Genomic DNA, 13,165 nt, shown 5'->3' on the forward strand with positions numbered 1-13,165 from the left:
TCACTCTATTGGGTATTTGAAATAGACATTTTTACTTTAACACTACATTCTTGGGTTTATTTTTAAAGGATAAGAAAGGGAATAATAAGAAAATATCATATTTTTTTATTCTTGAGTTTTTTTAATCAAAGAAAGGAAAAGGAATGATAGAATAAATTAAAGGTTTTAACCCCAAAATTTTTCTAGTCAAATTGACCGGATTTGGAAGGAAAGGAAAGAACTTTTGTGTGCAATTACCATTCTAGCCTCAACATTAGCATTCAACAAAGTAATATAAATATTATCAAAAAGATATAAGATATTTTTGTAAATATATCTCTTTTTTCCTTCTTTCCCTATAAACTCAAGAATGTATTTTATCTACTATTATTATTTTTATTTTCTATCACTATCTAATCATCTCCTTTCCTTTCTATTTGTTTAAAACTTGAGAATGGTTTGTAAGGGAAACTCTCCAGTGCAGACCTAGTTAATACAACGTATGTTAAATCTCTCGCTGTCAAATCGTGATACAAACTTTCAAGTGAAATTCACCTTTTACAAAAAAAAAAAAAATAATAAAGAATGTGTTTGATGATGTACATTTATCTTTATTTCTTTTCAAGTTTATTAGTTTCATATTATTTTATATTTTTGGTTAAAGGCATTGGAGTGTAACCAACTATGACCAAAAGACTATGTAATGTACCTATCTACTCGACTTGCTATTTAGCGTAACCAACTTTGTTTTTTGGGTTATACAATGTAAGCAACCGGCTAAGAAACAAGTTGCAAGTTACCACTTTCAATTTTTTTTTTTTTTACCTTAGATACGAAATTTGTTGATCAAACCTCAAACCATATAACAAAGGTATTCTACAAACTCATGTACTCAATTCCACCTAAAGATCGAGGGAAAGGAGTGAAAAATCCGGTAGTTGCTTCCTCCGGCGATTCAGTCGATGAACCGACTCATGCTTCAAAATACTTCCTTAGATCTTCTTCGAAACACTCTGATCAAAACCCTGATGTTTTTTCCCCCTTTGAATTTTAAGCATACCACTAAAATTGTTTCCAAAGTTTCCGATGTGCAAATACCAATGGCCACCGCGGGGGTATTTTCCGTTAGTGGAGTGATTGATATTGACGGATCAAGCATAGATAAAGGAAGCCAAGATTCCATGGTATTGTCGAGAAACTCAGCCGCTAAGCACCACTGCGGAGGTGTTTTACGGCGAATCACCATTTTTTCCGGCGAGTGTTGGATTCGAAAACTTTTGGTAAGGGTTTGTGCGGGATCAAATTTTGAGTCGATTGGTGGTAGTTTCAAGTCTTAATTCAAAGAAACAGCAAAGTTATTGTGATTTTAATTTTTCCGACGATTTTAGTAAGGGTGATGATGATGATATAGTCATATAGATACAAATACATTACATATAACCGGATGGAAACCTTTTGTAGCCGGTTGCTTACATTGTATAACTCAAAAAACAAAATTGGTTATACTAGATAGCAAGTCGAGTAGATGGGTACATTACATAACCTTTTGGTCATAGTTGGTTACACTGTCATGCCTTTAACCCTTATATTTTTACGTGTAAGATATAAGATCATGTTTTTATTTGAATTTTTTTTGAACTTTCTTTACCATTATTTATTTATTTGTTTGTTTTTCTTATTAGACGACTTTTCTCAAATTGACTTAAATTATTTATACTGATAATTTGTTTAAGCTTAACATACGTATATTAAGTATTTGTACTAATAACTATTTCCAAAGAAAATGTGTTTATACAATACCTTTTATTACATGGGTAATAAGCGAGAAATAATAATAATAATAATAATAATAATAATAATAATAATAATAATAATAATGTTTGTTTGAAGGTATTTGCAGGGGATATTTATGGGAACCATGCTCGAATATTGTATATGAGTTTCTCTCATTCTCATTCTCTTCCTTTGGGAACTTGAGAAGGATGCAATAACCTTACTAAAGCGAATCCGAAGGTTCTTTGTGGCTCAAGACATTGGTGCACGTGTTACAACTCATATATTTAGTAGGATTAGTTTTGCTATTGTTAGAGGGGTGAGAGCCCAAATAGTATCTCGGCTTCCCACAAATTTCTTGTAAACCCACAAATTTCTAATAAAAGTGATTTTTTATAATAATAATAAAAAAATAATAATAATAATAGTGTATATATCAAAGTTGAAAGGTTTAAAAAATAAAAAGCTATGTCAACATTTTCTCTTGCTTAACACCTAATTATCTTGCTTAACACCTAATTTGTCTTGCATAACACCTAATTTATGTGCTGGCTCGAGTGTGGGCGTGTGGCTAACGTTTTATGGACATACGATTATTTATTGGGATCAACACCTTCAAACCGTGAAAAAAATGCATGGTACCGGATTCTTTTTGAGATGACAAATATTAAAAAGAAGGGTTAGTCGGAATGCAGTTAACTAATCCCAAAACGTTATTGTGTGCACAAACTTTAGATTTGTTTTATTGTATTCAAGAAACTTGTTCAAGAGTCTCATAATAAACAAAAGTTACCGGGTAAGAAGTTAGTCGGTCACCACTTCCACGTTGACTGCTTACGTGACATGCACACAATAACTTTTTGGGATTAGTTTATGCACACAATAAAAATAATGATTTACATATTATAAGTAGGAAACTGGTTCCATGTTTAATATAACCATCTTTTTAAGTTTACTAAATACAATAAAACAACCTTAAAATTCGTGCACACAATAATTTTTTGTGATTAGTTGAGTGCATTCAGACGCAATTAATAATTTATATTTTGTCTATCAAATAACTAAATAGCCTAATCTTAAACTCCATTATACTGAAAAAATTATTATCACGTCATGTTCTATCACACTTAACCTATCTTTTTATCGCTAACCCATCACATTTAATTGCCATTTTTAATTAAAAACCCAATATGTTAATAAATGAACAAATTGTATTAATAATAACAATAATCATATCAAGTAATATTATTTGATCACTTTTTAAAGAGCTTGGTTTAGCTCCAGTTCGTAAAATAATTCCATTTAATATTATTCTTTATTCTGAAACGACTATGATAGTACCTTTAACATAATGGCAAATGACATTTTTATATATACTACAGTGGCCCCTTTCTTTTATTTCTTAGATTTCTTGTCCATGCTTGCCAATGGCGTACATTAATATACCAATGTTAGCGTAAAGCAACTCACATTTTTGTATGTTTTACTTTGGGAAGAAACGAGAGTAAGTACCCGCGCGTTGCGGCGGTGAGATGGTGGGGGTGATAGCTAGGTCAGAGAGTGTGATAGTCAAATGCCTACGGCCTCCGCCCTCGGATTTAAAAATTTGTCGAAAGTATATCGAATGACATCTCTAATGAAAAAGCATGAAATTTTAAGAACATCCATACAATTTTTATAATTTATCGACATATGATTTTTGAGATAAAAGATTTTGAATGAATTGGAGGAATAAATGATTTATGGAGGAGAGAGAAAAAAGATGATTGGTTGAGATTTGAGGAGAGAGAAAGGGTATCATGGTTATTTTAGATAAATATAGAATAGATGAGAGAGGTATTTTGGGAATGAACTTAAAATCAATATTGAAAATTTCAACTCAATGTTGAAAATCTGGAAGGAATCTGCTTTATAATATAGTATAGATACATAGAGTAATGTGTATGTTGGGAAGAAATATATAGGGTAATGTGTATGTAAGAAAGCATTTAACTCTTTGTATGTTGCACAATGTTTACAACCAGTATATACTAGCACAAGCACCGGTCGGAAAGGGTTAAAGACAGTATTTATCTGTTTGTGTGCCGCTTGTTGGCACAATCAATCAGCTCGAGACTTGGCGGCTTGAAGCATTTCAATTATAAGTGTCTTTACATCCCTACAAGAATGATAAAACAAAGGTAAAAGCTCATGAACTGGAATAACTCCCAATTGTCATATGTGATGGGAGTCGTAATTTCTTGGTATCAAAAAAAAATAGTTCCATAAGATGAACATGGTAGGCCGTAATGAACACAAGAGACGTTTTTGATGACTTACTTTCTTTCTTCTGCACGTCTAGGGAATGGAATGCGAAGCTTTAAGTAGTTATCTTGATAACCAGCCTACCATAAAAATGAAAAAGGAAAATGGCAAGAATCACAATTTCAGCATGTATTTGAAGGGAAGTATATTTAACAACAAAGAGGAGTTAAACAGAATAGAAACTGGCATTCACCTTTACATTGAAGCCAAGGCTGTCAACATCTAACATGTATGCAGAGTCTACCTGTAAATTTGAGTTATGTTCACATGTCAACACAAAACTCTCAGACAAAGAAACGATCTATCTCTGGCAAAAGAACAAAAAATATATAGAACACAAGTAACTAAAGATTATAGATTACCAGAACTGATGTTGAGTGTTGAACTATGAGCTTTGTGTCATTTAAATGGTCTTTATTCATGTGAGACTGCAAGAAAACATAATAGGTTGTTTAATAGTAACATCAACAATGTGTATCAAGTATATAGCAGTTGAAAAAAAGGTGATAAATAATACCGATATAGGCTTTGAAAACTGATATATTTGATCTACATTTGCTTCTTTAAACTCCTTGTTAGTAAATTCTGTAGAGAACAAGGAAATACAAGAAACTCTGAGAAATGTCACCATACCATTTTCAAGGCCTTCTTAATTCTTGCTTGACAACATTTTTTCAACATAAACTATCTTTGTTGATTGATTACTGCTAGTTCTGAAAAAAAAAAAAAAAAACCAAACCTTCTGTTCGCAACAGAGCTGTTGCAACACCAGAAACAAAGCATACAAATTTTGGTTCAATGCGTAAAAATTGGAAGTCATCAAAGTCAACCTTCATCATATGCAAGTTTATCATCAGATTGGAAGTGTAAGAATACAGACTTGAAGTAGAGAAGGCCATTTTGACCCATTTACTTTAATTGGCCGATTTAGGCTGCGTTTTTATCTTAAGACTCAAACAACTTAATTAGACATTAAAATTCTTTGAATGCCTAAATCTAATGCATAGAATCTCCCAAATCATTTATGCTCTTCAAAACTTCAGATTATACTTATAATAAGAATGTTTTTGTATCATAACGAGCATATTGAATACTTATTAACATATACAAAGAGAACCGGTCAACAGGACCAACGACCCGCCATTTCGACCTGAATTCTTATCATATTTTACATGATACTGACCAATGAACAACCCAATTTGCCCCCTCCAATGTGAAATGTAAGTCAAAAGTAAATTTTACCCAAACTGCATCAGGATGCTTCGCCAAATATGACGCACGAACATCTCCTCTCTGCATTTCAGGAACCTACAGAATTGATCAGAATTATGGATGTCTCGGTATTAAAATGGAAAAAATGTCATCATGCATTACAAATTAGATGAAATACGACTAGTTGAAAACGAAATGCTAATTTTCAAATAGATATTAGGCAGAAAAAAGTTCCTAGTTTTCTAAGGCGCAGAAAGTAATGGCTTACAGAAACAACATCGCCATGTAGAGTTATAATTAAATCTGTTCTATCCTCTGGATCTTTAGCAACAAGCAAAGAACATTTGGGATTAGCCAAGAGATCCTGCAGAATACCAACTTTTCTATGAGCCTGCAAATTATCTTTGTTTAAAGAGACATGGGCAAATTACACCTATCAGCATTAGTCCATCCAAAGTTGTTTACCCTCATGCATAAGTTATTGAATAAGCCATCTTCCTATCAAGGTTAAGGAGTCAACTGATTATCTCAGCGGCGGGATTGGTATGCAATAATTTGGATTCTTTTCTTTCCCTCTTGGTTTTTTCTTTTAAATTTTCTTTTTACCATATTATGTGTTCAAGTTTCAAGAAATCAAGTTGTTACCATCTTTTATAAAAACTTACGCAACGAAGTAAATTTGTTATATTACATCTAATCGCAACCTTCTGCCCCAGTCATTTTTTTGTGTGTTCATAAATAGTAATAAGTTGAAACACGAAAGAACAAAAAGGCACAAATACCCACTTTGCTGCATAAGTTGGTAAGAAAAAGAACCATTGTTGCATTTTAAGTCATTTGCCCAAAACATTAAGCATATTTTTAGAATCAAACTTTACGAACCTTTGTATGAATTGCCAAATTACTGACTGCTAATATTGGAGAACCATTGGCATCACAAGCAAAATCGACCATTGATCCTGAGGGATAACCCTCATGCTTCTGCACAATAGAGGAAGTAATAATAATGGCCCTCTATTTACTATAAAAAAACAAACATTAGACAAATAAGTAAAACCATCTCCATTGAAACATGAATAAATCTTTTAGGCCAAGAGAACATATAATCAAGTCATCATATTACTTATGCTCTAAAAGTGGGCACACATTTGGGAACTTTATAGGCAAGTATGTGATTGTCTGATTATCATTGCAAAGCCTCAATTTTGGCACCATGTTTTTACTAAGAAGAAACCAAGTACATAAGTAAATCGACACTATTTTTTCTTCAAATGCTCATGACCCGACGGAATTTGCAGCAGATAAATGTGATATTTAGATAAAGTTTAATATGATTATAATAACTAGATTTCAAGAAGTGAAGCAATTGTTTTAGGAAATCTGATAATTGAGACTAGCCTTGTATCCATGCAATTAGACGGCGAAAATTAAGATAAAACATGGTAAGGAAATAGGCCTCTTTACCACTAGGCCACCTTAGTGGTGGTTTGAGAATAGCCTTGTATCTCTATCTTTAATCAGATCTATTACCTGGTTATCATTCTTAGTTTCTTACTATTAAATCCACAACAATCAGTTCTAAAATGTATAACTAATCACCCATTACTGGCCCAACACCATTCAACAATAAAGGTGTAATCTTTCAGCCTAATTCTGTAATGACTGCAATGCAGTGATTATTTGTTTGGTAATACCGAATACTTAAGTTAATCATAACCCGTACATCCTAAATTTAACTTAACCAAGCACTATATCCCAAATCCAAACTTCTTGTTTGTATTGGATACATCATAAGAACCTCAAGATCCAAACCATCAATATTATGCATCAGAAAAAGAAAATCCATGACATGTTTCCAAACAAAAAACAATGTAATTGCAAATGATTAAAAAACGAACCTGAGAGAAGGTAGAAATCATGCCACGAATACTATGAACAAGGATAGTTTTTATTTCTTCTATGGGAGGCAGTCTAGCAGCCTTTTCCTACATAAATAAACAAAGTTGACACAACACGATAGATATACGGATTATTATCCATTAATGCCAAAGTCTATTATCTGTATCTAACTTAAAACCTTTCTATCTAACTTAAAGTCTATTATCTGCATCCAACTTTCAAATATTGTTTTTGTACATATTCAATGGTACTTTTACTGACGTGACATCCAAATAAGTTGCCACGTCAAAAAAAGTACCATCGGGTAGCAACAGGTATAGTTTGATACATAGATATCGAATTATAGTTTCATACGTTTCCAGGCACCTAACCCGTATAACATATAATGTAATTTTTAAAAATTATATATATAACACAAACACATAGTAGAAACTAATTTATATGTTAAAAACCAAAAAAAAAAAAGAGTACCTGATGAGCTTTGATCAGCTGATATACTTCATCACTCTATTAAAATAAATATCAACAAAAAAGAATCTCATTATTTTCATAGCAGATATTATATACAAAACTAACAAAAATATTAAGACCCATATAAAATAATTATCCTAGTGGTATATTTTTATTATTATGGGTGATCATTTGTAACTTGAAATATATTAAATTGATAAAAATTTTAAAAAATAATGAAAAATGATTTTAGAAAATGAGTGACTACCTGAGAAGGGGCTTGGGCTGATGAAGCCATGGCGGAAGAGGGTGGCGATTGGTGGGGAAAGAGTAGAAATGAAAATGGTTGTTGAATGAAGCAACAACTACAATTTCTGAAATATTTTTAAATTAAAGTGAATACTCCGGAATTGACTAACATCAAAATTTGTCAACTTATTATATACGACTTTTTTTTTTTGTATGTTGAAAGAAAGAAAAAAGAAAAAAGAAAAATATCAATTGACAAGACTTTGTATTATAACAAAATGATTACAGAATTTGTTTTCTCATTGTGTAACTACCATTTTGTGATTCGTGTGATAATCTGTTAATCGAGTAATATGTTAAAATGTGTGAATTATTCAATCACTTGACTAGAAGAAAAATATATTGTTGTTTAAAAAAAAGAAAATATATTAATAAAGTAAGTTGTAAGTATAAGATTTATGTACCTAAAAATCAATCTAATTATATATTAATTTTTTAGGGTTTTAGGTTGATTATTTTCCTTTTTAATAATTCAATGCAATTATCGTACGTCTTTTATTGCTGCATTGCAACTTTATGTGCTTATATCTGTATTGCAACTCTTAATATCTCCAAAAGGCAAGAACTTTAGTTTAGATATCAACATGAATAATTCGCAAGTGCGACTATAAGCAACAACTTCCATGAGCATCCAGCTTTGCTGATACACCAAGGTCGAAAGCTACTTACAAATATTCCGAGCGTGATCAGTGCCAACGCATCGCCATATGAAATATTCAATTTGATCTAACTGTTAGTACCGATACAGGATTGCAACAAGGGCTAACTTTTGAAACCGACATATTCAAAACTTTTTCATAGGTTACACGGATTGATTGTTCTGTATGCGTCCTGTATGCATCACAAGGTGTCCTCTCATACGCTATCAATTGCTACCTATATCATATTCAGGAACCACACACGATATCATGGGTTCCACGGTCTTGACTCACTCTAGCATGACTCTTCAACAACCTGAATCAACTTAAAGACCTACATATCTATCTTCATATGGATAATTAGAAAATTCGATCACATACTAGTACTCTCCTAGAGTACATGGGGTTGTAAACGACCTTATGATTATAGACGACCATGAATACACTACCGACAAGCTGGGTTGTGAACGACCTTAATGATTATACATAGAAGTACATACCCCTAGGTCTTTGAATTAATCATGCGACTTTGTAATAACATAATGTTGAAGAGTAATACTCGACTGCTACATACAAAAACATTGTTCGAGATAAAAATAAAAAATGACAACAGGTCATGTGTTGAAACTAAAACAAAATACTCTGAAAACAAGCAGCAGTACAAAAAAAAAAAAAAACAATATAACGAAAAGAGCTAATTACATCAAAATCTAAACAAGACAGCAGGACAAAATAATCAAAATCTAAACAAGGCATTATAACGAAAAGAGCTAATTACATCAAAGTAGTGCACATTTTATAATTTGCACAAAATGAGATGACATTACACTACAGGCAAATTCATTGATGAATGAATAGACAATTAATCAGAGTGCGAATCGTCATCGTCTGAAGACGAAAAAGGATGATCAGAATCAACAACAGGAAAACAGAAAAAGGTCCACAGACAAAGTGTGAACCTGCGAAACTGTTGAAAAGGAAAAACAAAAATGAGATGTAAAACATGTTGGCTGTCTAATCTTTCAGGATTACAAGCTATGTATTGACATATATCTGCTGATATGTTCGCTACAGATACTACTAATGGACTGTTCATCACCATCTTCTTCTTCCTTCCTTCTTCAATTTCTTATTTATTATTGATATGATATGATGATGATGATTAATTTTTAATTTTGAGATTTGGTTTTGATTAGGGTTTGATAAATTTGGGAAAGTGGGGTGACGTGTGTTTGAAAAACGGTTTTCAATTTAGTTGAATTCAATTGAAATGAAATGATTTCGGAACATGATGCTATTGGTGGGTGTTTTATAGTCGCACACACACGCCCACCGATTACGTGTTTTATGTTGCCTGGCTTAACCGTTTACAAAAGTATTTGAAAAGGAAAACGATTTATATGCGTAAAATGTCTTAACTTAGAGTTGATTTGTGACATGATTAAAGATATAGATTAAGAAAAAAAATGAGTATCATCTACATGTCATTTACACTATGTTCTTGAGTTCCATTTTAAAGGAAAATAATTGAAATGATGAGATGAGAAAAGAAAAGATATAATCCTTTCAAATCATCCCAAATATGAGAGGAAGATTTTTAAAACAAAAACAACTAAAAAATCCTTTCAAATCATATCACTTCATTTCTTTTCTATCATTAAAAAAAACTCAAGAACTCAATTCACACAAAAATCATTTGGATTCATTTCTATTCCTACCTAAAAAAAACTCAAGAACATAGTGTTAATAAATGTATTAGGCATGTTTTTAGGTCTAAATTTAGGCATATATATCATTACCCATTTGAAAATAATTTTTTTTTAAAATGAAATCTGTCTGAAATTTCGTGTCGTGATTTGACAGCGTAAGATATAACATATGTTGTTTTAACCAGTTCGTGCTAGAGAGCTTCTTCGAAGTTAAAATGTCTATTTCAAGTACCCGATGAGGGGAAAACCACCTACTAATCCGTCCGAATACATGACGATTAATCTCTCTGCCCCTCAGACTTGAACTTGAGTTATACCTAAGCCAACATTCATAGAGATACTTCTCATGTCCATCCCAAGACTTGAACACAAATATCATTGCGATTTTTACAGAATATTGCAACTTTGTTGGCTATTTTGTGATAATCCTTTAAACATAAGTATGTAACTCGTGTGTATTATTTGTACATGCTTTATTAGAATTTTTGTCGGAAAAAAATTGGTGAGGATAATGATAATTGTCGGGTCAGATGTCCACGTTAGATTTTTTTAATAACGTGACAAGACGACGTGACACTTAACGTAAGTCTAGCGTTAAAAACTAACGATATTATTTTTATTGAGAAATTTTTTAAAAAGAAATACTTTTGATAGACGAAAACTAAATAGTTTCCTTAGATTAGAAATTTTAAGTAAAACATTATCTTTTTATGAATTTTCCCTAAAAACAATAACAAAATAAAATACATTTCTGACATTTTTAGTTATGTTGTCTTTGATTTTAGCATATCAAACTTTATTTTTCAGAATTGTTTGAGTAACGGTAAAATTTAATATACGGTTGAGCGTACAAGTTACAAATAATCAGTTAAGGACTATTTCTCTGTCATAGACATAGGATTTTCAAATGTAAAATAGTTGAAAATTTGATGCTAAACTTTCATGATGCCATCTTTTGTATGGTCATGCCTGTTTTTTCTCTGAGAGAATCCATTTTATAAACAAGTAACATCTTTCATGCCGTTTACGATCATATCTATCTATTCTATCTTATAAAAAGAACACCACCCTATATTTAGAAATTAGAAGTGTTGAAAATAAATAATAATATTACCTCTCACCACTTAAAATATTTTTACCAACACGTACCTTTTATCATTAATGATTAAATTACACTATTAATCTTTTATCTTTTAATATATCTCAATTAACCTTTTGTATCAATTATCAATACCACTCGAAACATTATCCACTACCATAAGTCGCCCACACAACCACATTATCACTATCGCAACCACTGCCGCATTATTTAGATACCGTGCTAGTTAGTCGAAAAGAAAACATTAGTTAAAGCTTAACAGTAATAAAACATGTTTCATGAAGATCATAAATGTAATCACTAATACGTCTACTTAAGTGAGTTGGCCAGATGTATCTTTTAAATCCACTACGTAGGCTCTAGAGGTGAGTTTTTCCCAAGGCCTCAGGTTCGAGCCTTGGGTTTCTCATCTCAAGGTATTTTTTATGAATAGAGAGTTAGAGGGCCAACAAATCGCTGGTTAAAATTGTCTCTAACACATCTGAATCGAAACTAGCTTTTAAAAAAAATGAAGATCATAAAGGTAATAACTAATACGTGTTCACTTTTCTACCTTAGTTTGTCTCAAAATAAGTGTTGATTTTTAAATGATTTTTAATCTTGAGATTTATCTTGATATAAATCTTACAATTATTCTTAAGCAAACATTTTAGACATTTATGATCATTTGCAATTAACCTCATATTTTTATTCTTAAAGAAAACAAACTATTTATTTTTTTTTTAAACTTTTAGTCTTTGAAATAACTAAACTATTTTTTTTAATTCAATAATTTAAATATCTCCCGTGATATAAATATAATAACATTAATGATGTTATTTGTATACATCTTAACCTTTAAAATAAGGGTTAAATCCATAAAAAGATAACCTATTTACACGAATTTCTTATTAAAGGTAACATATTTTGTTTTCGTATAAGGATCCTATTTTCAAAAAATTCATAATAAAGGGTATCTCGTTAGTTTTTGACAGACGGAACTCGTTAAGTGTCACATCATCGATGTCACGTCATCAGTTTTTCTGACGTGACACTTGACTTTAAGTCAAGTCAAGTCAAGTCAAGTGTCACGTCAAAGTCAAAGTGCCACGTCAGCAAAACTGATGATGTGGCATCGATGACGTAGCACTTAACGAGCCCCGTCTGTCAAAAATTAACGTGATACCCTTTATTAGGAACTTTTAGAAAATATGATCCTTTAAATAGACGAAAACAAAATAGGTTACCTTTAATAGGAAATTCATGTAAATAGGTTATTTTTTTATGAATTTTTTAAGTAACTACCCTTATTTTTATGTCAATTACTTTTACATTAATAACCACGTTGCCGCCACCAACGCCGTTGTCGCCACCCGTCATCTCCATTGCCGCCACCCACCACCACGCACCACCACCGCCGGCCCGTAGCTGTATTGTGCGGGTCACCGATCATAACATTAATACCTAGTATGGGCTTGTTTCAACAAATACCCATATTTATGATCGATAAACCTGTAAGTCCTAACGTAAATACGAAAAGGTAAATATGAAATAAAAAGATGTCATTTTACTGTAATTAGGGACAAAGAAGTCAGTATGCAAACTCAGAAATGTATATGCATCTTGAATTGCTAGGCATTTATCCATTTGAATTATCGAAAATCATTCAATTCACACCAAAGTTGAGTCACACCAAACTTGCTTCTTAATTAACTTATACAAGTAGTCGCATAAGCAGTGAAATACACAATCGAACCAAACATAGAACATAGGAATACCCGATGTAATGACCAATTAATCGACGTCTTAATTAC

At 31.7% G+C, this 13,165-nt stretch overlaps 1 protein-coding gene across 2 annotated transcripts; it reads right to left on the reverse strand.

Annotated features, from left to right (window-relative positions):
- Positions 1-3,637: 3,637 nt before the first annotated feature.
- LOC122582570 lies at positions 3,638-8,054 on the reverse strand. 2 transcript variants are annotated; one of them, XM_043754981.1, is made up of 12 exons: positions 7,886-8,054; positions 7,639-7,674; positions 7,167-7,253; positions 6,151-6,249; positions 5,537-5,632; positions 5,299-5,364; positions 4,796-4,886; positions 4,574-4,641; positions 4,419-4,484; positions 4,250-4,300; positions 4,072-4,136; positions 3,638-3,910 (listed from the first exon to the last, which is right to left on the reverse strand). In XM_043754981.1, the coding sequence occupies exons 1-12, from the start codon at positions 7,913-7,915 to the stop codon at positions 3,853-3,855; spliced, it is 813 nt and encodes a 270-aa protein (XP_043610916.1). In that variant the 5' UTR covers positions 7,916-8,054; the 3' UTR covers positions 3,638-3,852. The 2 variants fall into 2 exon arrangements, with proteins under 2 accessions (XP_043610916.1, XP_043610917.1); XM_043754982.1 differs by lacking the exon at positions 7,167-7,253.
- Positions 8,055-13,165: the final 5,111 nt, after the last annotated feature.

Source organism: Erigeron canadensis, chromosome 9 (assembly GCF_010389155.1).
Source record: "Erigeron canadensis isolate Cc75 chromosome 9, C_canadensis_v1, whole genome shotgun sequence".
In the NCBI taxonomy this organism is placed as follows: domain Eukaryota; kingdom Viridiplantae; phylum Streptophyta; class Magnoliopsida; order Asterales; family Asteraceae; genus Erigeron; species Erigeron canadensis.

Excerpts from the sequence above, each read along its gene's own strand:
- LOC122582570 (XM_043754981.1), bottom strand. The coding sequence starts at position 7,915 with ATGGCTTCATCAGCCCAAGCCCCTTCTCAG. Across the intron at positions 7,675-7,885 it reads CAGCCCAAGCCCCTTCTCAG|AGTGATGAAGTATATCAGCT; the intron begins GTAGTCACTCAT and ends TTATTTTAATAG. Across the intron at positions 4,642-4,795 it reads AGCTCTGTTGCGAACAGAAG|AATTTACTAACAAGGAGTTT; the intron begins GTTTGGTTTTTT and ends TGTTCTCTACAG.